This window comes from Rattus rattus, chromosome 12 (genome assembly GCF_011064425.1).
Source record: "Rattus rattus isolate New Zealand chromosome 12, Rrattus_CSIRO_v1, whole genome shotgun sequence".
NCBI lineage: Eukaryota > Metazoa > Chordata > Mammalia > Rodentia > Muridae > Rattus > Rattus rattus.
In genome coordinates this window covers 90,954,871-90,977,933 of record NC_046165.1, presented here as the reverse complement: position 1 = coordinate 90,977,933, position 23,063 = coordinate 90,954,871, and the positions used below count along the sequence as shown (strand labels likewise).

At 41.5% G+C, this 23,063-nt stretch overlaps 1 protein-coding gene across 2 annotated transcripts in view; it reads right to left on the bottom strand.

Moving 5' to 3' along the window:
* The window catches only part of Adk (adenosine kinase), a 382,119-nt gene that overhangs the window by 250,032 nt on the left and 109,024 nt on the right, over window positions 1-23,063 (bottom strand). For both annotated transcript variants that reach the window (XM_032917960.1, XM_032917961.1), the window contains exon 4: window positions 10,501-10,579. In XM_032917960.1, coding sequence (XP_032773851.1) covers window positions 10,501-10,579 — 79 coding nt within the window. The remainder of the gene's footprint in view (window positions 1-10,500; window positions 10,580-23,063) is intronic.

Genomic DNA, 23,063 nt, shown 5'->3' with positions numbered 1-23,063 from the left:
GGACCAACCTAGGCGTTTACTCTTATGTGACAGAAAATTCAGATCCAGCAGTGGCAGCTGTAACACGTGGTTAAGAAAGGTAAGCGGTACTTGGGGCACAGTGCTCATCTCCACTACTAAGGACAGTTGTGACATGGCCGTCTGGCAGGAGCTTACACACAGTTAGTTAGGGCATGACTGCGTTACAGCAGAGAGAGAAGTTTAATTCTACCCAAAGACCTCTCAAGCAGGTGAGAAAGGAAACGTTACCACATTAAGAAAGTTGGTAGTTACTGAAATAACGTGAAAACTCTTATTCTTCATTTCTAAATACTCCATAGAGCCTCAGACAGTGAATGTTAACAGAAGACAAACTTCAGTGATTATATGCAGATTGTGTTCTCAAAGAATACGAAGGCAGTTAACATACTTAATGAAATACCCAAACAGCGCACAGAAACAACACGAAAGATAAAAAAGTCAACAAACCGATTCAAGGAAACTAAAGAGTATGTGAAGTTATGTGATGACACAAATACCTTGGTATTAACAAGCAGGCAAGGGGACCAAAGCATAAAGGAAAATCATTTTCCCTTAAAACATAGACGATGAAGGGATCCCAGAACTCCAGAGGCAGGAGAATCACCACAAGCTCAAGGCCAACTCTGAACACACAGTGAGTTCCAAGCCAGACAGGGTACCAGGTAAGAGCCTGTCTGGGAGGAAAAGGGAAGGGGCGGGGAGAGGAGGTATCACTGATGCAGTGGGAGAACATGGGCCAAGCCTGGTATCCTAGTTGTATACAGTAGCACTACAGAAGCAAAATAAAGCACATCCTCGTTAGAGGTCATGGTCGCCAGGGGGAATGGGCTGAAATATGACAATACCACCACCACCACCACCACCACCACCAACAACAACAACAACAACAACAACCTGAGATACAAAACTGCCACATCTTAGTTGATTGGGGAAAAAAAGTAACAACTAAAGTATATAGTATGTGTTGCATTTATAAAAAGATAAACGGAGGGGGGGAGGTTAGTATGAAGACGGTATCTGTGGAGACTGAGCCTAAAGATTTTTATTTCATCTTCTTATGTTTGTAAGCGTATCGAGAAAATATTCCTACTACCAGTTAGAATTTTATTTCGAATTCTTGTGTTCTTTACATTTCAACTTAATCATTTAAGGAAAGCATTTACACACAAAGAAAACTCCAGGAGAATGTAACAGTCTCTGCAAAAAAAAAAACAGACACTGAAGAAGTCTGTTACTGAGAGACCAGCCAATCATACCATATAGGAATCGGAGGCTGGAAGATCTGTGAGTTCAAGGCCAGCCTTGTCTACCAAGTAAGTTATTGGATATCCAGGACTATGAGGCTTTGCCTCAAAAAGCAAACAACAAACAAACAAAAATATAAATATCCATTTATGTAGATAGCCCTACATCACTGTTAAGTGGCCCTTCAGGCTACAAGGAGAGAGCAGTAGACAGCAGCAGCCACAGCCCATATTAATGAATACAGAGCTTTGGTAGATGGCAATTACATAAGTAAATACGAATGTTAGTGGGAGAAGGAAGAGTGCTGAGGCAGGGTCTTGAGATATATGTCCATCCATCCATCCCAGGCTGACCTTGAACCCACCATCCATCTGTCTCATACCCCTCAGTGCTGATACTACATTTCAAAACACATTGTAGAATGTTATAAGCCTACTGTGCTAAAGAAGATGCTGAATCAACTACTACACTGTGTTCCTCATCCCATAATGGACGTCAGCCTGTCCTCTCCATTGCCCCCTCGGGCCCTGGGGATAACATTACTTCTGTCCATTCTTCTGTACAGCTGATGTCTTGGTTTCCACAAATGAATGAAGACATGTGGTATTTGTCTCTGTGTCTGGCTTGTTTCACTTAACACAATGCTGCTTCACAATGACAGGGTTTCATTCTCTTTTTTGTAAATATATCCACTCGTCCCCCAAAGGGTGTTCTTTTCAACATTCTGGCTATTGTGATAAACACTAGTGTGTAAAGTTCTTCCTTGTACAAGCTCACCTTACAATCATCTCTCATATTCATAAATGGCGTAAAGGGGGTAATCATTGCAAAGCTGCATTACTGGGAACGCACATATAAAGACGGAACCGTCAGCAGCAACTAAGAGGGTAAGGTGGGGATGGAAAAGGAAGTGTTTGTATACTACACGCTCAATGTAGGTTGTTATACGCTTAGAAGAGTAATTCTACTTAAATGTGCAGGAAAGGAAAAGGAAGAGGGAAGCCAAAATAATACACTAACGCTATTCAATTACACATAAGGACTGTTACTTTCAGGTAAAAGTAAAAGGTGGTGCTTATTAATGACTGAGTTTTGTATCTCCTTGACCCCCGAGAATTTACATGTATTCAAATAGTCATCCAGCTTGACCTGACTGCAGCCATGTTGAGCAGTGACTATCATCTACCCTTCAATAAATAACTCTGGTATGTTTCCCCATCATAGTATAAATAAACCAAACAATTTGAATGGTATGTGGAGTTTTATGGCTGAACCCTGGTCCCATCAAAGCCAAGAATGTGCTGACATCTTTGAAATTATCTTGACATAAACCAGATACTTTCCCACTCAGATGAAGTGGATTTTACCCTGCCTGCTACATAAGCCACCTTCCTTTAACCTAACTCACAGGGGTCTGTAAATGAGTCCCCTCAATACCCTGACAGCACTGTGCACTCTGCTTCTACCAAGTCCGAATTCCTTCCTCCCAAAGGACAATGTGTCTGGCTGGCTGTCACATGCTGGGACTGGAAGCGTACGGAAGCACTGATCTCCAACAACACCGATGCTGGCTGTGTACGAAGGCGAGACTTTAACAATGGAGTTAATGAGGCTGTTTCGGTGAGTCATAACCCAATCTGACATTAGTACCTAAAGAGACACAGGACACAAGCAAGCACAGTGACAGCCCCGTGATTGAGCGGCAACACAGTGGCAACCTGCAGGACAAGAGGAGTCCTGAACCAGCATCTGGAACTATGATAAAGAAACGGAGTCCTGAACCAGCATCTGGAACTATGATAAAGAAACGGAGTCCTGAACCAGCATCTGGAACTATGATAAAGAAACCGGAGGCTTCTTTTGTTTAAATGCACACATTCAACTACTTGATAACTACATTTTATATGCCACACTGTACATCCTTAAAAATACAAAATTGGAAATGTTTTAAGAGTGGAACTACAACTGAAGAGATTTTAGTGTCGCTCTATTATGATATTAAACAAAGAAAGATGGTGGTGAATTATTGAAGGTTTTATTTACTAGTGAGCAGACGTATTAGAGAGATTAGTTTGCATCTCTATGGAAAACTACTTGCTAGAGAATAAATCCCATGAGGTGATTTGAACTCAGGACGCAGCACACACACTCTTGATCGCAGTTCCCGATCTGTCACACACCTACATGTGGCAGTCACTGGAGAGACTCCTATCTGCATAAAGTGCTGAGCAAGAATGACAGATGAATGCTCACACGCTCACATGCTGGGCATCTACCGGCCCAGCTCTCTCTTCAGAAGACATGATAGGAGGAAGAGGTGGAAGGCTCTCTTCCAGGCCGCTTCTACACGGCTGGCCGTCCTACTCATAGGCTCACAAGCGCTCTGATTACCTGAAGACATAAACGTGACCTAGCCTGACAGGATTCCACGAAACAGGAAAAGAACAAAAAGGGGTGGCCCCTCCAGGAGGAAAAAACACATGGAAGGAATTGGTATGGAAAAGAAAGCAAATCAGAGGGGGCAGGGAAAGTGCCTGTGATCACATTATGTTAATGTATGTATAAAAATCTTTACTTTATTATAAACAAGTAAGACATTTTTAAAATGAGTTATCTATGACTTAAATGTCTATCAATTGAGAACACTGAAGCCAAGTGGCTGCTGTGTAAAAGTTTCATGCTAAAAAAATTAATAATTTGTTTTTAAAGCAGTCAGTCAGAATTTATGATGTCAAAAACAGAACTGAAGTAAAGTTTTAGTAAAGGGGCTAAATAAAATCCTACTGAATTTCAGTGTGCTTCTCTGGAACATAATTTTTAATCTATAGGTTTGAAGCGCTTTTGTCACATGAAAATGAAGCCAGTATTTTATTGAACGAGTTTCTGCCAGCTTCTTTATAGCACGCTCAAATATCATCAAACACTTCTGGAAAAACTGAGTCCGCATTTCTGTTATTTGTCCCAAGTAACTATCCCTTTAGGAACAGGGGTCTTGATGTGACTAACCTTAAACTTGTAATCTCTCTACCTCAGCCTCCAAGTTTTTACTGTATTTAGCAACTGGTATTTCTGTGTTTCTGTCTGTCTGTGGACAATGATAGTTATCTTTCTGTTTATCTTTTAGGAGCTGGGGATTGAAACCAGGGCCTTGCACATGCTAGACAGATACCATTAAGACACTGAACCATAAATTACGACCAAAGGCATCTTTTTGGTTGACATGCATGACAGTCTTCTTCTGTGTTTTTCAAGTTGGAAATTATATTAAATATCATTTGAAAAAGTTGGAAGGTGAATGGAAATACATAGTTTTAATATTTAACTTCATTTTATTTAAAAAAAAAAAAAACAACCTAGCAAATAACGAAAACCACACACTGAAATTGGGTGGTCTGGTTAATTGTGGCTGTCAATTTTGGTATGTGAAAATATGTTTAATGAAACCATTAATATCACAGGTAAGAAAAGTCGCATTTCCTTCCCCATGCTCTGTGCAGAAACACAGATGTTGCTCTTCTATGAGTGAATATGCGGAGGGCTGCAAACATGGCTGAGCAGATATGAGCACTGGCTGCTCCCAAGGGGTCTGGGTTTGGGTCCCAGAATCCAAACTGGGGCGGGGATGAGGGAAGGGGGTGCTCACACGCAGAAACATGTAAAAATAAGTCTGGAGTGACACTTGGCAGCATACACCTTTAATGCGGTACTTAGAAAGTAGAAGCCCGTGGGCAGAACGTTCTTGAGTTTACAGTGACACGGCGAGCTGCAGTGTGACCGACTCTATCTCACAAAACACACCACAGGACAGTAACAAAGAAGTGTGTAGAAACCGCCAAAGTCTGTACCTTTACTGCCTGTCAGATATGCATGAGACTAGATTTATATGTGAGCAGGACATCGACAAACATATGTTCATATATAGTTGTGGCTCCGTTAAAATCTTCAGTGTAGTTAAGTAAATCAAAATACATAGGGGCTCTAGGAACATTTTTTTTGACATGATCTGTCACATCGCTTAAAGTATAAAAAAATACGATTACTGGTAATATCAGACAGAATGAAATCTACATTGTAACCAGGTCAACACGTTGTTACCAAAACTGTTCCCAACCCTCTGGAGTCTGATCGGGAAGAATCACACATGTGAACTTTACAGAGGAAGATCTTGTCTGAAGAAATGCTCCCGGGGTTGTCTCAGGAGCCATTAGATTACAGCCTTCTGGTTCTGAATGAGACTTTATGTTGTTGATGCCTATGGAATGGCTAAGGAAATTCACTATGTTGAGGAAGGGACAGTTCATTTTCACCAAGCTGCTGACTGGGAAACAGCTGTCTTATTCTACATCTGCTCTCACGGTCTTTCTGGTACCATGTCCAGCCCTCAATTCTTTGTTATACTATAACCCAGTTTCACTGGTTTCTGTCTCAAATCCAGTTATTGGTGTGCTACCATGACAACGCCATAGTCACATGACCCACATTTGTGTTAATGTTTGGATGTTGGTTTTGTTGAAGCCATATAATTGGCTTCTTTTTATAACTTAAAACATATACACAAAAGGACAACAGTATTAAAAATGTTACATCAACTACCGATGCAAAGTCCACGACTGAATGACAAACACTAACACTAGTCTTCTACTGTACTTGCCTTGACTTCCAGAAAGATTTACGGCCAAGTTCAGTTTCTCATTTATCTAATTCGAGGATTATATCAATACTGCATCAGGATTGAAGAATCCGGGACTCTAAATATATTTTCCAGACTATATTTTATGAGGAGACAGGTAACTTAGGTCATTGTTTCCTCCCAAAGATGATGACTAACGCAGACAGCAGATTGTAGAACAGCTACTTAACAGTGAAAACAGTTCCTGCTGTCAGTACCCGCTGGAAACCCAACCAACATCTCATAACACAGTCCACAAGCTATACGCTTATCCTACTCTCATTATAAATTACAACTTGAAGATGTACTGAGCTCACCAATCAGAAAGAAAAAAAAAATAGCCAGAAGACTAGAAAAGTAAAACTCCCATCACGGAAGAAGATGGCAGTTCTAATCTGGTAGCGCTCTTCATGAACAAGTGAACTTTAAATTGCAAAGATCAACAAATTCATTGTTTTGATCTTTTCGTGAGTATTAAAACTCTGTCCGCATGTATGTCTGTGGACAACAGGCATGCAGTGAGCACAGAGGCCAGGAAATGGTTGTGAGCCACTTTCTGGGTGCCGAAAGCTGAGCTCAGACCCTCTTGAAGAGTAGCCGGTGCTCTTAACTGCTGAGCCATATCCCCAGCCACTAGATTAAGAAAATTCATAAAGAAGTAGGTTAATGTGGTTAGGCCTAGTACTTTTTAAATCATCATTTAAAAGTAGTATAATTCTAAAACTCATTATCTAGTTTAACTCTTACAAGTTCCATCCAATGTAGGACTCAATCTTACCTACAGATAACGATGTCTATTTCCCCCAAAGATGGATAAATCCCTGATAGCTTCAAATCCACTCAAATAACAAATCGAAACAAAAACTTCAACTTAAACCTATTTATAATATATTCCCAGGCTCCCAAGAACAAGTGCTTTCTCTGACTGCATGGTTTTCAAGACAGGGTTTCTCGGTTTTGCCCTGGCTGCCTTGGAACTTACTATACACACCAGATGCCTTCGACTCAGAGTTCTGCCTAGCTTTGCCCCCTGACTCCTAAGGTTAAAAGCATTTGCAAAGTCTATACTCTTGGCTTGCAAATGTTACTTCATTATTAAATAAATGAGTAAAATCCAATAAGTTATCCATAGTACAAAAACTGACTCTTCTAATCACGTTACAGCCGTGCTCTAACTTAGCGACTGTTATCTCCTGAGACTCGTTACGAGGTATTTCACTGGTGCAAGGATGTCTCGGGCTTTGTCTACACAATCCAATCACTGAGGTAACGAGATCTCTAAATACCCTCAACGCCGCTGTGGAGCACACGACGGCATACAAGGTTATTAGCATTAAGGCCATTTATGGGGTTTGTGTGCAAATGACACTGCCATCCAGGTCAGAATATTTTTCATCTTGCAAAAAAGAAACTCTGGACAAAGTGGACAGTAACTCCTCATTCGTGCTAATCTCGGTCTTTGAGAACGACCACTTCACACTCTCCATGACTCAGACTACAACAGATACCACAGATTAGTAGAGGCATAAAGTGTGTGATGGAGTGAACGACTTACTTCACTAGAGCAATAGAAACTCCCGAGGGGCCTTTTATAAGAACACTGACCCACTCTTCAGGGTCCACCTGCAGGACACTACCTAACTCCAGTTACCTACCACACCATAGGGCTCATTCATATACAATTACATAGGAGAGTTTGTGCTTCAAACTGTGCGTATTAAGAGGACATCAACAAATCGACATATGCAGAAACAAAACTCCTGGGTCATGAGGTTAATACCAGCTTTAATTCACTGAAGAAGTAGCAACCCGTTCTCCACAGCAGTGATACCATAAATACTCTCATCCCTGGGTCACAAGGTCTCCAACTGCCCACATCTTTGCTGATGACTTTTAATTCTCCACACTTCATTCGTTTGTTTTGATAGTAGACTTATAAATAGGTATAGAGTAGGCAATATAAACATTAAAAGAATAACAACAAAACTGTACTAATAGTTTAACATGAAATACTAAAGAGCCCCAGGAAATAAGAGGATTCATCAGCCAGTGTTAAGAGCTTCCAAAACCTAGAAGAGAAAAGGGTGAGGAGAAGCCAAGAGCATAGAAGGACACCATCCCTGTGCACTCTGCTTAAACTCCGGGCAGAGCGCTAATCCTTAGACTTTAGGAAGAAATCGAGATGGGTTGGGGATTTAGCTCAGTGGTAGAGCGCTGCTTTGCCTAGGAAGGAGGTCAGTTCAAAAAAAAAAAAAAAAAAAAAAAAAAAAAAAAAGGGAAGAAATCGATGAGAGGAGGTCAGGAGGGTGTGAGTGTAAGGAAGAGAAGTTGTATCACAGAACAAATACCAGAGATCTCTTGTTCACAAATACAAAGAAAAAGACAATCAGAGGACAGCAGAAGAGGGCAGTGATGTACCAGAGGAAGAAAACACAGATAGCCCTGACAGTACTCAGACCATAGACTTCTAGCCTCCAGAAATCTGAGAAATAAATTTCTGTTATTTAATCCTTTCAATCTGTATATTCTGACATGGTCGCCACAACAAATTAATATCCAAAATCAAAAATGTAAGTCATTCTTTTTGTATGTGGTTCTTAGGACTGAACCCAGGGCCTTGTGCATGCTAAGCAAGCGCTCTACCACTGAGCCCAAGGCTTTTCTCTATGTGTTTGATTTTTAAAAACAAATTACACTTCATGTTCTGTGTTGTGTGTATTGTGTAGATGCAGAAACCAATAGAAACTTTCACAGATTAAGTTCCATCCTGTGAATTTGAGGGACAGAGCTCAGGTTGTCTGGCTGGGAGGAAAGTGCCTTCACCCTCTCATGCACCTCGTCAGCCATTGAAGAAAAGGTAGGGAAAATCTCACATTATGGCCATAGCTGATTCTGAACTTCAGCTCTACCTTCTTCTGCCTCCTGGGTGCTGACATCACAATACTGGGCCATGTCCCTCCCCCAACATCCAACAGTATTTTTAGAATCTTAATCTTAAGATAAGATTTTTGCCAAGTTTCTCGAGCTAGCCTCAAATTCACCGTGTAACCCAGGTAGGCGTCCAACTTGTGTTTTCCCTGGCTTGTCTGAGCAGCTTCTGTTACTGGCCTGGGCCACTACACTGGACTTTGCTTCTTTTTCTCTTTTGGCTGTTTTATCTCCAATTGATCTGAGCTCACAATAGAAATAACTTGACAAAGACAAGTCAAGCCATTTCACGTAAAGTTAATATTTAAGGCATTGGTGGGCAGAGCATTTAAAATGTGCACTTAAGTAATCTAAGAGTTAATAAGAACGAAAGAAAGGAGGAAAGGAACGGACAGCGCTCTGAATTTTATTTCGCAGTTTTACATTTCTCCCGTCCTTGAGGTTAATCAGAATATAAGGAGAAACCATTAGTCAACAAACAAACAAGGATGACCCCAGTCCACGAAAGCTCAACTATGACTAGAGAGTGAGATACTAAGCTAACTTTCAGTGATTAGCTTTTTCTTACGAATTGGAGCTTGAAAATTAACATTAACTCTTACCATCATATTAGCTCTTGATTCAGACTTTATTTTAAAATTTGCTTATTTCAGTATCTACTGAATGCCTTGGATATTTTTAAAATATATATTCATATGCAAATAAATATATGCATGTGTTTAAAATTCATAAAACACACAACTTAGATGCTGACATATGTCTGGCTAGTTTTGATGGCCCATGATTTACTCTCAGCACTCAAGAGGCTGAAGCAGGCAGATCGCTAAATCTGAAGCCAGCCTGCTCTTCACGGCAAGTTCCAGTCAGAGCCACATTGTGAGAGCGGATCTCAAAATGAAAACAAAACAGAAACGACAAACAATGGGACACATATTTCTATCCACATGTTTATATAATGAAGAACGTTAATATGTCGTAGCAATAACTGTTCTCTACCTCAAGTTACATACAAAATTCACAGAGTTTTGCTATGTTTGGGAATGGGGTCACGTTGCGTTTCCCAGTCTAGCCCCACATCTATGATCCTCCTTACAGGAATCAGCCTGTAAAATGCCTCAAATTACAAGTGCATGCAATCCCCTCCATGAAATGAGAAGACGTGTGCTACACCACCTGACTTAGGGCTTGTTACTCCAGTGCTCCAGAGGCAAAGCAGAGTTCTAGGCCATCAAGTCTACAGAGCAAGACTCTGTTTTCAAGTAACTGGGGGGGGGGGGGCCGCCGCGCCACCGAAGGGTCGAAGGGTGAGGGGATGAATGTGGCGAAGTGGCTGACATTCTAAGCAAACAAAAAGACACGTCACTTACAAAATGAAAATCAGGGCTATCCATGAAATAAGAACTTCTCTAAACAATAGCATGCAAAAATAATAGTGATGAATAAACACTGAATTATTTCCAAACTTATCAATTAGGGGCCAGTTAAGTAATTCTTATTAGATGTTCTATTAAAGACTCAAATGAAAACAAACAACACGGTTTTGTGACAATACAATTGGAAAAGATTATGCAAAATAACCAAAAGTTTAGAAATATTTTGATACATTTTCATTTTAACTTTTAAAATATTTAACTAACCTGAGCCACTTTCATTGAATTCTGCGTGGACCCACCGGCATGATATTCAACTTTGAATTTTTTTACAAGTTCATCAAACCTACAATAAAATCACAGTAGAAGGTGAGTGAGCATGTCTGTTTTCACAGCATGCAAATTCCTCTAAGTAAATATAATTAGTTGGATCTTAAAATTATATACTCTTCTCCAGAAATTAATTCCTCCCGTAAATAGATAAATTTAATCCTAAATATGTACTGCCTGAACTTGGCCATCATACTAAACAGACAGTAAATTAGCCAAACGAGCGCCGCGTGTGGTGTGCGGCCTATCAAAGCCGGAATCCTGGGATGGCGTGCGCCTGCGCCTGCGCCTGCGAGCGATGCAGACATGAGGTCAGAAAGGAAGGCCAATCAGGTGATGCAGCTGGATCAAGGGCAGCCTGGGCCACAGGACACGCTGTCTCAAAAGTAAAACCAAAGAAGAGCAAAAACACTTCATCTGAGAATTATAGGAAACTTAAAAATGAGTATTTTTTCCTTATTCATAGAAGCGTTTTCTACAGGAAAAAAAAATGCCCTTGCAGTCATTATGGAAGACCTGAAAATTATACCTTTACATTTCAGAAGAAATGTACTGACGTCCAAACATTATGTTTTACATAGCATGAAAATTTTTGAAAATTAGAAAGGAGTTTGAAACGTACAACAAAACATTTTCTAACAAAAATCAAACGTAAGAAATAGGTAGTAATGAAAAACACAGTAAAATATGGGTTTTAAGCAATGCATTTGCAAAACTATTTCCACCTTAGGCTTGGAGTTTAAGAGTTTGATCCATCATAGGAAAGCTCTTACTAGAACAATGTAAAGATTCGCAGACTACACAGAAATAAGAATTAGTTTGTTCTACTTTTTTCGTTTCCTCAATCTTCCTATTTTCCCCATTTCTTTTCTTCCTTCTGAAGTTTCTTCTAACAGTTTGAAGTTATAATAGACTAGGAGAGAGCACATGGGAGACCCTAACGTCAACAGCCAGCACTGCAAACACACACACACACACACACACACACACACACACACACACACACACACACAGAATGAGTGTAATATACACACATATATTCACAAACTATATTCACTCACTTAAAATACACCACAGTTATATTCATGTTTGTGTATCCTGGGTTTTGTGTTTTTCCATATGAAGTTGAGAATTGCTCTTTCCATGTCTGTGAAGAAGGGTGTTAGAGTTGTGATGGGAATTTCACTGAATCTGTGGATTGCTTTTGGTAGGATGGGTACTGAGATTCTCTCACAGCTTGAGGTAGTTTGAATACGAATGCCCCATCAGGTCATCTAACTCAAAAGCCTGGGAAGTGGAGTGCTTGAAAGGATTAGTAGGTGTGCTCCTGTGGGACCAAGTGTGAAACTGGGGGTAGAATTTGGGGTTGCAAAAACTCAAGCCAGGCCCAGTGGCTCTCCCTGTGCTGCCTGCATATCTGGATGTAGAACTCTGTTTCTCCAGCATCATGACTGCCTGCAGGCTGTCATGCCTCCTCACCGTGAGGATTATGGACCGACCCTCTGAAACCCTCTGCAAGCGAGCTCCAGTTAAAGGCTTTCCTTCATAAGAGCTGCAGTGGTTGGGTATCTCTTCACAGCAACAGAACTGCCTGACAAAAGGCTTATGTCTGTAGTGGCATTCACTCTACCATAGTTACTGATGAATGGATCTGTCGGCGGACACTTAAATTGCTTCTATTTTTTCCTACTGTGAATACATGCACAAGTGTTGTAGACACATCTTCATTGTTATTTGGTGTGTGTAGTCCTCTTAATTCAGATGTTTTCCTTTCTGAGGAACTACCTACTTAGGAAAACTTGATTGTCTAACTTATCTGTAAAGAGCCAAAACAGAACAGCGCTTTTCCAAGAAGACTAGTTAAACAGGCAGTAAAAGGGTATAATTAAATAAGGAAACTATGAAAAGGCAGATCACAAACATGACATAAAATATGAAAGACAAATACAAAGATCTACTTAGGTGATCTAACAGCCATCACTGAGAAATATCAGAAAAGAAGAACCAGCAATAATAAAGGGTTTCTTTATTATTGCTTCTGCCTCCAGCCCCCACCTAATTCATACAAAATTCTATTTCTGGGGCACTTTCCCAGAGAAAACTGCAAAACATAAAAAGTTCCATGTAAAAAGCTGCTTATCCTATCATGATGTGCACTAAAAAATCTAAAACAACATAAATATCCAAGATCCGCTCCATGAGTCAGGACAACAGGAGAGCCTGGGCAACTGTAATTATCTACAGGCTGCACACAGGGCGGGATTAGGACGCTGTGTGTAGCTATGACTCACACAGCGGCCAACTACAACAGACAAACATAATGACGGCATTAAAAGGAGGTGTGGTGTGTGACTCATCCTTTGATCCCACAGTCGGGAGACAGTGTCAGGGAGATCTCTGAAACCCTGGCCAGCCAAGGCACAGTGAGACTTTGTATCAGAAGTAGGAAGCCAATAAATATAAAGTCAATAGAACAAAAAAATGTTATGCATGAACATTTACTGTTATAAAACACCAATATAATTTGGGATAGTTTATATTTCAATGGAATTGTCAGGAAGTTCCACTCAACGTGAGAATGTCTTATTTACAATTAATAGAAAATAACCAGAAAGAAAAATATTAACACTCATAGTGCATCTTTTATACAAACCTTTTCTGTGTTCCACAATTTCATCATGGATACATTTAAATATTTTTATATGAGGACGCTTTGATTCATGTCATGAAATTCAGGCCAGAGTTTCAGAAGAAACTCTGAAAAAGAAAAGACATCTTACCTTTCTAAAGTTGTTTTTGTAGTCTGTTGGTATTTGAGATATGGCCTCACGACCTATATAACCCTGGCTAGCCTTGAACTCACTTTGTACACCAGACTGGCCTAGAACTCATAGAGATCCACTTGCCTCTGTCTTCCGAGCACTGAGGTTTTTTTTAATATTTATTTACTTATCTTTAATGTACATGAATACATTGTAGCTGTCCTCAGACACACCAGAAGAGGGCATCAGATCCCATTACAGATGGTTGTGAGCCACCATGTGGTTGCTGGGATTTGAACTCAGGACCTCTGGAAGAGCACTCAGTGCTCTTAACCGCTGAGCCATCTCTCCAGCACCTGGAGAGATGGGAGCACTGAGATTAAAGGCCAGTGACAGCTAAAGCCTGGCTTCTATCAAAAATAGTATGTGTAGGAGAGATGATCTAAGCAATGTAAGGCTTGCATCACAAGCTCCTTCATGAATAACAATTCCTGGACAGTTAATGTGGTTCTCTCTACATCTGCTTTGCTAATGAGGAAAGCAAGAGCAGTACAGGGGAGGAGAGGCCTCGAAGACCAGTGAGTAATAGGTAAAGCTGCAGTTAACACACTGGCTGCTTACTAATGAAGACCTTGAGATTGTGCACCACATACAAACGTGGGGCGTTAGCGAGTGCAGTGTTCAGATGTGCATTCTGAAACCACGAGAGCTCTGACTTCTGAGGGAAGAGGCAGAAGCTGAAGGGTCCCCAGCCAAGGGCTGACTGGAACTAGCACTGTATTCATTGTTACTAATCAAGGGGGTCATGTGAAGGTCAGGGGTTCCACAATGGACTAGAACCAATGTTAGAGCAAAACATGGTACCTAGTTTTTGCTTCCTCTCATCAAAAAAAACCCAAAAAACAAAAAACAAAAAATAAAAACAAAACAAAACTAAAATAAACCAAACTGGTCATCTCATAAGATTCCCAGTTTCCTTTTCATAAAGTTAGAATGAAGAATAGTAAACAATTTTCAAGAAGTTTTATTTGACAATAGAAATCTGCAGAAGGAAAGAATACACGCTTTGATATACACGTTAGAGAAGCTAGCACTCAGGAATAAAGACTAGTACTTCAAAACAGAGAAAAACCATGCGTAGGAACAAGAACGGGGCTGGAAGGTGGCTCTCTCTGTCTTCTGGACAAGCAGGTTTGGTTTGCAGTGCCCTCGTGGCCTGCTCACGACCATCTGTACCTACAGTTCTAGAGTGAGACTCTTTCCAGGCTTTAGGGGGGCAGACGTGCACCGCGTATGTGCACAAACCACAGTCCTATACACAAAACTAAAAAAGAAAAACAACAGCCACTTATACCTGCCCATGCGACTGAGATACTCTGGAGAGGTGGGGGCAGGTCAAGGCCAGTCCGGGTGACACCTTTGGGCTCAGCGGCTGTGAGAATTGGCCAGAGAAGCTGACATTTGAGTTTCATCCCTGGAATCTAACATGGAAGAAGCAAACCAACTCCTAAAAGACATCATTTGTGTGTGTGCACACAAAAAAGTAATAAAATTAAATCTAAATAGGAACAGTATTTGGGGGAGTCTCCTATAAATATTCACTATAACTCAGAAAAGCCATCAGGGCTCTCTCTTAAATCTACAGATTTTGATAGTAACAGAAAGTAAGTTTTGCTCCTATGATTTGAAGGAGAACATGCTGTGATCTCTCTCTCTCTCTCTCTCTCTCTCTCTCTCTCTCTCTCTCTCTCTCTCTCTCTCTCTCTCCTCCTGCCTCCCTCCCTACCTCCCTTCCTTTCTGATTTTTCAAGACAAGGTTTTTCTGTGTAGCCCCGGCTGTCTTGAAACTCACTCTGTTGACCAGATGAACAGTCCTTACTCATGAGATCCACCTGCCTCTGCCTCCCAAGTCCCGAAATTAAAGATGTGTACCAATCTATTCCTTACTCACTTTTAAGACAGGGCTTCCAAATAAGTTTGCAAACTAGCAAGCCACACAGGAAAGTTAATCAGAAATGCTAGGAACAGTAACTTCCTCTTCGGATAGCCCCCAGTAAAGACAGTAACAAATGCACACAAAACCTCTCTTTTCCTCTGGCTTTCTGAATACAGCAAAAGGAAGGGGTTAGGATCAGCTGTCATTGATGAGGGGTTATGAAGAAAAGCTAATTACAAAGATATGTGTCTTAGGAAATGAGACATTGTCAATTTTGTTGATGGTTGCCCAGTACAGACAACAAAATGTAAACTGTTATACACGAGGGGTTAATTGTTATGTACACTGTACTTCAGTGTATGGTAATGAACCTCATGTTAAAGTTCACATGAAATCCTTATCACTAGCCTATGTTTCCCTATTTTCTACTAATGAACCAAAGTTTTCCTGCTTGTCTTTACTGTGGACTTTTGAGGTCGCTGCGGTGTGTGAGGAAAGACTGATAACCTTAAACCCAACAGCCAGAACCTCACCAGGGCCTGGCACTTTCTATCTTACGGTCTCTGGACGGAGAAGTAAATGTGTCCTGCAGACATCCTGGACTTCTGTCATTTATAATACAGGAAGATGAAGTGTGTGTCTCTCAGATCACTTAACTGCTTTGGCTCCGAGAGAATTGTCCAACTCCAATCCAATGATCTGATGGAGTGGAAGGGGAAACCCACCAGGAAGATGCCTGAGTCTGCGGTTCAGGGCCAAGTGTCAGTCCCCAGATTTGACAAATTCCTAAACAGGACGCTCAGTGATGGTGCACTGGAAAGGCGACCTGCCCCACAAGACCGCATCCAAAACCAACCGCAGGGGCAGCCATTCATTTAACAGGTGAGCACGTCTATCCTCGACGGACATCTTGTCTCACCTTCACTATCAGTCTCTAAAAGTCTCCAAATGTTTACTTTAAGAAGCAATTCTTATACGAGACTGTTCTCAGGATGGCTTCATAACACTATGCGGCTCCCGTACCCTTATTCAACTTAACATCAGGTTATCAATTAAAACAGCAAATGAGATGAGGTTTCTGCCGATTGGAGTCACAAAACAGAAGATGCAGAGAAAACTGGCAGTCCAGGATAGTGGCTCAAGGAAGCTAGCATTTTGGAGTTTTCCAGGAAATTTTAATTTAAATTCAGTAAGAAAAAAAAAACCTTAAATTTTCATTTGTTTGTTTTGTGTTTTTTTTTTTTTTTTTTTTTTGAGACAGGGGCCCTCTGTATAGTTTTAGTTGGCCTGGAACTCACAGAGATCCATCAGCCTCTGCCTCCTGAATGCTGGGATTAAAGATGTGGGCCACAATGCCTGGCTTTAATTAATTCTTAATTAGTAAATTTCCTACTGCTGTGATGTGAAGCAACTTGACTTTAAATGCAGGTACCATGATGATGACCTAGAATATATCTACAATTATTCTCTGTGGAGAAAACAAGAATTATGAACAGGAAAACACACAAAGTTCTATCTTAGGGCAACTGCTTTCCACTTTCAATGAAGCTAAACTCGCAGGGTCAGGATGAAGTGGGGGAAGAAAATGCAGAGAAAGGGGAAGCACGCACACTCGACCTACATCTGAAAAGAACTCACGCTGGACTCACTACCACAGCATAGAAGCAAACATCAATCATTTAAAACCATTCAGGAAGGTAAGACGTATGAGGGGGGGAAAGACGCTTAATTAAAATCTTCACAGAAAAACTCAAAGAAGTTAGCTGCCTTGAGAAAGCAGTCCTAGGATTTTCCATTTTCTTTCCTAAACCTCCCATCTAAACAAATAATGAGTGTAAAACATGGGTAATGCCAAACAGGTCGTGCTTATTAAGACCAAATGTTAATAGAATAACGTGGGGGAGGGAATCCATACAAAACTGTAAGACTCAAAGCTTTGAAATCTTTTACCACAAATGTTCAAGTGAGGTTAAAAAAAAAAAAAAAATCGCCCCAATGTCAGTCTGATAAAAGCCAACGAGCATTCCCACATGTGCTTATATTTAAGGATATTTGAAAAAGATGGAAAAGTAACCGTCGTTCAAAGTCAGTCAGGCTATTAGCTCACGAGGATGGTAATTAGAGTCATTTCTCTACCTTCTAATGTTATTTTCTTTGATAAAAAGTTGGTTTTAAGCACGTGCTGCTTAGATAAGCCCTTACTCCACTCAGGCCTAGAATTTTTTAGGGCTTAATTATTCCCATTTATAACTCTGGAGAGGGAGGTTTTTTAGCCTGTGAGATAATCAAATATACCGTTGAAAAGGACTTTCTAAGTATAGATGATTAAAATGATTGCTCCTAAATTTACATAAATGACATGTGCACTAGGTTTCAGCCTATCATGAAAACATACAACTAAATTCCACTAAACCCATTTACAGTTTTCATTAAACAGTAAGTTGTTTGACATTTACTTTTAAGCCATGCAAGGAAAAGAAAAATACTGAAGGAAAGTGATCCTGGAAATGACATGTGGCATCTCTGGGTAAGCACGCACGACATCCTATCCATGGGAAACTCCAAGACACACATTACACGCTCTTCTTTCTCGTCTTTCTTTATTGGCTTGCTCTCTGCTCGTTTTTATCGAAGCCCGCGGTGTAAGTGGGGCAGGGTTTCTCCGATCACAGACAAGGTCTAGACATCTATGCTATGGATATGGAGAACGGTTGAGCAATAGCTAGTCATTTTTCTCTGTCAAACTTTAAAAACAAATCACTCATCAGAAACACCCAGGCAGACATTTAAATCCCCATCCAAACAGATCATACTGAACTTTCGATTCCGAGTAACTAATAATGTGTCACAGCAAACATTCCTGCTGACAACTAGAATAAATGTGAAGTTATATAAATAAAGGCACCAAAGAGGCACGCTGGCACGGTTCTACGTAGTAAGGACTATTTCAAGAACAGGCTGGACCCAGCAGCACTCTCACGCCTGCGCTCATCTATAGCTCGTAACCTGACGTCCTAACATGTCCGCTGAAGTATGAAGCTGAACGGCAAGCTGAGGAGGCTAAAAAATCACCTCAAAAACCAACAGTTGTCGTAGGTGGTGCCTCACAAAAAAACAAAACAAAACAAAGAAAAAACAGGAAAAGGGGGACGTAAACCATGACGGGCACGAAGAGGAAAGCAGCAAGAGTGGACAATCAAAACCATGAGTAACTGTGGATCCTTCAGACTGCACCTCCCGCCATACTGTTCTCCCTTTCCCTTTTCTCTCTGAGGTTGGTGGAAGGAAGGGTTTGAAGATTTAACTGTCTCAACGAATCCGGGATTACGCTAGGTCACCATTTCTCTCCGGAAGGGGGAAGAGTATCTATGAGACTTAGTGGAAGTCAAGGAGGGGATGGCCACAGAGGGGTGGGCATTAACAACTGCACTGCATTTTGAGACATGCCACGTTTGCAGGGCGTGGGGGCAGAAGGATAAACTGTCCGACGGACGCTCTTAGGACAGGTTGGCGGTAGACTATTTCACAGTTCATGAGGCTAAGACTCACTGAACTCATCTGAAAGCTCCAGAAGTTCAGGCCCCCGGAAAAGGGGCAAACGAGGTAGACTGAACTGTGACAACTGAACGTCAGTGTGGCCTAGGCTTCCTCCTGGACTTTAGTACTGTGTTCAGACTGCGTTCCTGCTCCACGTTAACATCGCAGAGAAGAAGACATGGGATGGAGGTTAGAGGTGGAGGAAGACTATACAAACAGCGTCTGACCCAGAATCGCGAGTTATGACGAGAGGAAATTGGAAAGGAATTGGAGAAATATACGCAGAGAAAATATTTAAGAAACCTAATGAAATTATAATAAAAGTACTAAAATTATGTCTTCTGGGTGTTAGGTGAAAAGGAGACGGAATAGAAAACACTATTTATTGCAGAGTAGCTGGTCCAGCATGAAGAGGAAGACAGAGGGAGAAGGGAGCAGAGAGGGCCATGTCAGCTCCTATAAAGACAAACCAGATGCTTTGAAGTGACACACATCAAAGGAGGTTCTTCAGCCTCTTTCCCCTCAGCGGGCAGTGTCAGGGACAGCACTGTGTGTGCAGACACCTGACCTCACTCCTCCGTCTCATTACCTTGAACATGTTCAACATGCAATAGAATTTATCAACTATCTTAATAATGGTGGAGGGGAAACCCAGTTGGTGATTTCACGGGTAATTTCCAATTAGAGGAAAATCTAAACAGGACCAACTGTCATCTTTAATATTTTAAGTTCAAACTTCTGGTGTTTAGGAAAGATACTGGGCGCAAAGCATCCTCACCCCTCACTGTATGAAGAGTGGAGAGGAAAAGCTATTAAACGATTAACCAAATGCTAACATACGTAAATAGCACAGCAACGCAGACTCAAACCCACATACAAAAGACAGCGTTTTACATTACTGTTGACACAATACAGTTCCGATATTACCTTTTAAAAGCAAAGACTATGAAAATGTGTCGGTGTGAGTGCTATCCCTCTCATGCCCTGGCAGCAAACGGCATTCGAGATCCAATATGAAACGTGTTTAGATGCTCAGACGATATTTTCTTTCATCTTCCAAACACTACAAACAAAGATGCCAATAAAGAAAACCACAAGTTTGCTGAAGCTGAAACATCTGGGGAGCAGCTTAAGATCCTCTTTCTAAAGAGCTCTGTATTAAAGAACAGCCTGAAGGGCAATGATAAATCTGCACTAAAACGGGAAGTGTGTTCTGAATCCCACTGAATATAAACAGGTTTCCCCCCTTAGAGGGGAGGGTGCTATAATTAAGACACAGAATGCCTTAGAAGAAAGTATTCCATGAAAGGAAACTTTAAAAATAAAGCCAAGAGCTCACTCAGTGTGAGGTACGAATGAGAATGCGCCATCTTTAAGGCAATATCCGGAACCGGAGTGTCAACAGTCAGAGGTCCTTCAGTAAACCAAGGGGACGCTGGGGACAGTCCCCCAGGTGCCTACTTCTATTCTTCTGCTTCATGTGTGAAACGTGTTCCCAGCTACAAACTTCATTTGATGATGATATACTCTCGGGTTGTTATCAGAGATAAAGAGGTTAATTATGTTCATCAAAAGTAATGGCAAGGGCTGGTAAAGTGGCTCACGGGTAACGGTGCTGGCCAAACTAGACGACCTGAGTTCATTTCCTAGAACCACATGACCACAGAAAGAGGAAAAGGGGCTCCTGCTGAGGGCCGTCCTTTGACCTTCACAGACATGCACAGACGCACATGGACATTCGGACATACATACAGTCAGACAGACAGACAGACACACACACACACACACATGATGGGCAGCTATAGACAGAGCTGTAGACAAGTTCTGTCTGTCAACACAGTCTATAATAAACTCTATAGTTAAGCTTTCAAAATGTTTTCTCAAATAACCACTACCAAATACTAGCATAAATCAAAAACATAGTATTTGCACTAAGAACGTATTTACATGATTCCATTAGAGAGAATTCTTGATATTTGCATTTTAGCTCGTTGCTGCTGTTGAGGCAGCACTTCCGCTCCGACACCAAACAGAAAGTCAGTGCAGCCCAGAGTGGACTTTGCAATAAGCAGGGTACCTGTGTCACGGTATGAAGGTCTAAAGAAAAGCCTGGATCTGAATACAAACTATCTGCTACGGATCCCAGCGTGCACGAGAGGATGAGAACACCATTACTAGTCTGAACCTCTGAAAAAGAACCGGAGTGTGCACTGAGGCGTTTACCACTCAGTCGAGTTATAGCAGTGGCTGGCCAATGGCTTTACCAGAGGGTCTGCGCACAACCCTGCTTGCCTGCAACTTAGAAGGGATGGGAGGCGGTCAGGAGCACCTGCTCCTGCAGAAGACAAGGTTGAGTCCTAGAACCTTCATGGCAGCTTGACACTGTAACTCCAGCCTCGGGGAACTGAACCCCTTATCTGATCGTGGGCACCAGGCACCAGCAAGGTGCACATACATACACGAAGGAAAACACTAAAACAGATAAAGAGATCCTCAAACATTTTAACAAGTGACAAAAGTCTGCAGCAAAGGCTAATTTTCAAGAAACCCGTGGTTTTTAGAATGAACTGGGCTCTGTCCAGGAGATCAAAGTGAACTAGGAAACAAACTAGAGTATATGAGAGATAAATAGTCTGACACCACAAGGACAGATTCAAAACTGACTTGTAGGAATGCTTCTTCATGAGGGTAAACAAAGTTAAACGATATATGATTGGCTCACACATATTACACAAAATATCTACAACTTTCTAAAATTCCTCCAGTTGGACCCTTTCTCTATCCCCACCCTGGGAACACGCGTGTTTGTGTGTATGTGCGTGTGCGTGTGTATGCATGTGTGTGTGTGTGTGTGTGTGTGTGTGTGTGTGTGTGCCCATGCACGCTCGTGTACTCATGCACTCACAAATGAGGCCACTTTGTGCAGAGCACTCAGGGAGACCAGGAAGACACGGGTGCTCACGCTATCATTCTCCATTTTATTCCCCTGAGACTGAGTCTCCCACTGAACGGAACCAGGCTGCTCTCCCCACAGCCCTAAAGCTATGGCTGTTCAAGACACTACACTGAGCTTATGCTCCTAGACTTTTTTACCACTACCAGCTGGAGCTTACCTTAATAAACTTCATCTCGGAATATAATTAATGTTTTTCTCAACCTTTTTAAAAATAGTGCTGTCTACAGATGCTCCACACAGACTTTTAATGGAAACTAATTAATTCCTCAGCCATTTCAAACTCAGCATTGTCCCTTGAATAAGTGACCGGTGTCTCCTGATTCCTAAGGTCCTTTAGAAAGTTAAATGTGGTGGCACATGCCCTGTGGAGGGAGCACCAAGAAGGATCGCAAGTTAAAGAATACCCTGGGCGATTCAGAGAGCTCAGATAAGCACAGGAGGGAGAGGAGAATGGAGGGGAGGGGAGAAGAGGAAGAATTAAACAAAAGGCAGCCAAAGAAAACCACATGAAATTACCTTCTTCAGTCTGACTCCTGAGTGGAGCTCAGTGTCCTCGATTCTTAAAGGAACTATTGTCACCAAAGACTAGAATCCGTAAACAAATTTAGTTTCTGAATGAATTTCTTTGCTGAGAGAATAAAGTAGAATTTGATTAATTTGTCGATAGTAAATGGCTGTTGCTTGGCTAATGAGCCATTTACAAACACACTTTGTGTGTGGCCTCATTCGCTCTGTGTGTCTGTGTGCAAGCTTATATGCCTGTGATCATGAATTTAGAGACACAGTGCTTAAAAAACAACTGATCAAACGATGCCTTCCTGCAAAATGGTTCACTTCAGGTTCTTCAGATACTGATCACGGCAGTGTGTACAGTGCTCTTCAGTAGGTGAGGAAAAGCCATCCACTGTCCCTTAAAACCACGGGTTCCCTTTCCTGTTTTGACAAACAAGACATATAGCAGCAGGGTTCAGCTGGAGTGGTAGCTCAGGAGGAAAGAGTAGCAGTGCTAGAGGTGACGGGTTGGATGGCCAGCGCTCATGGGTAGGTCACACTTGGCTGTAACTCTAGTCCTAGGGGATCCAACACATCTCTGGCTTCTAGGGACACTGCACACATGTGGTACAAAGACACTCACCCAGGTAAAATACAAACACAGGAATAATAAAAACTAAATAGAAACAGTAACGGCACAACCATACACGTGAAGCCTAAACACCGTGGGACTAGAACTGCATCACTGAAATCCGCATGTGCCAAGCTGCAATGTGAGGTGACAAGGATGTCTCCTAAAGTGTGTGCTGTACCTACT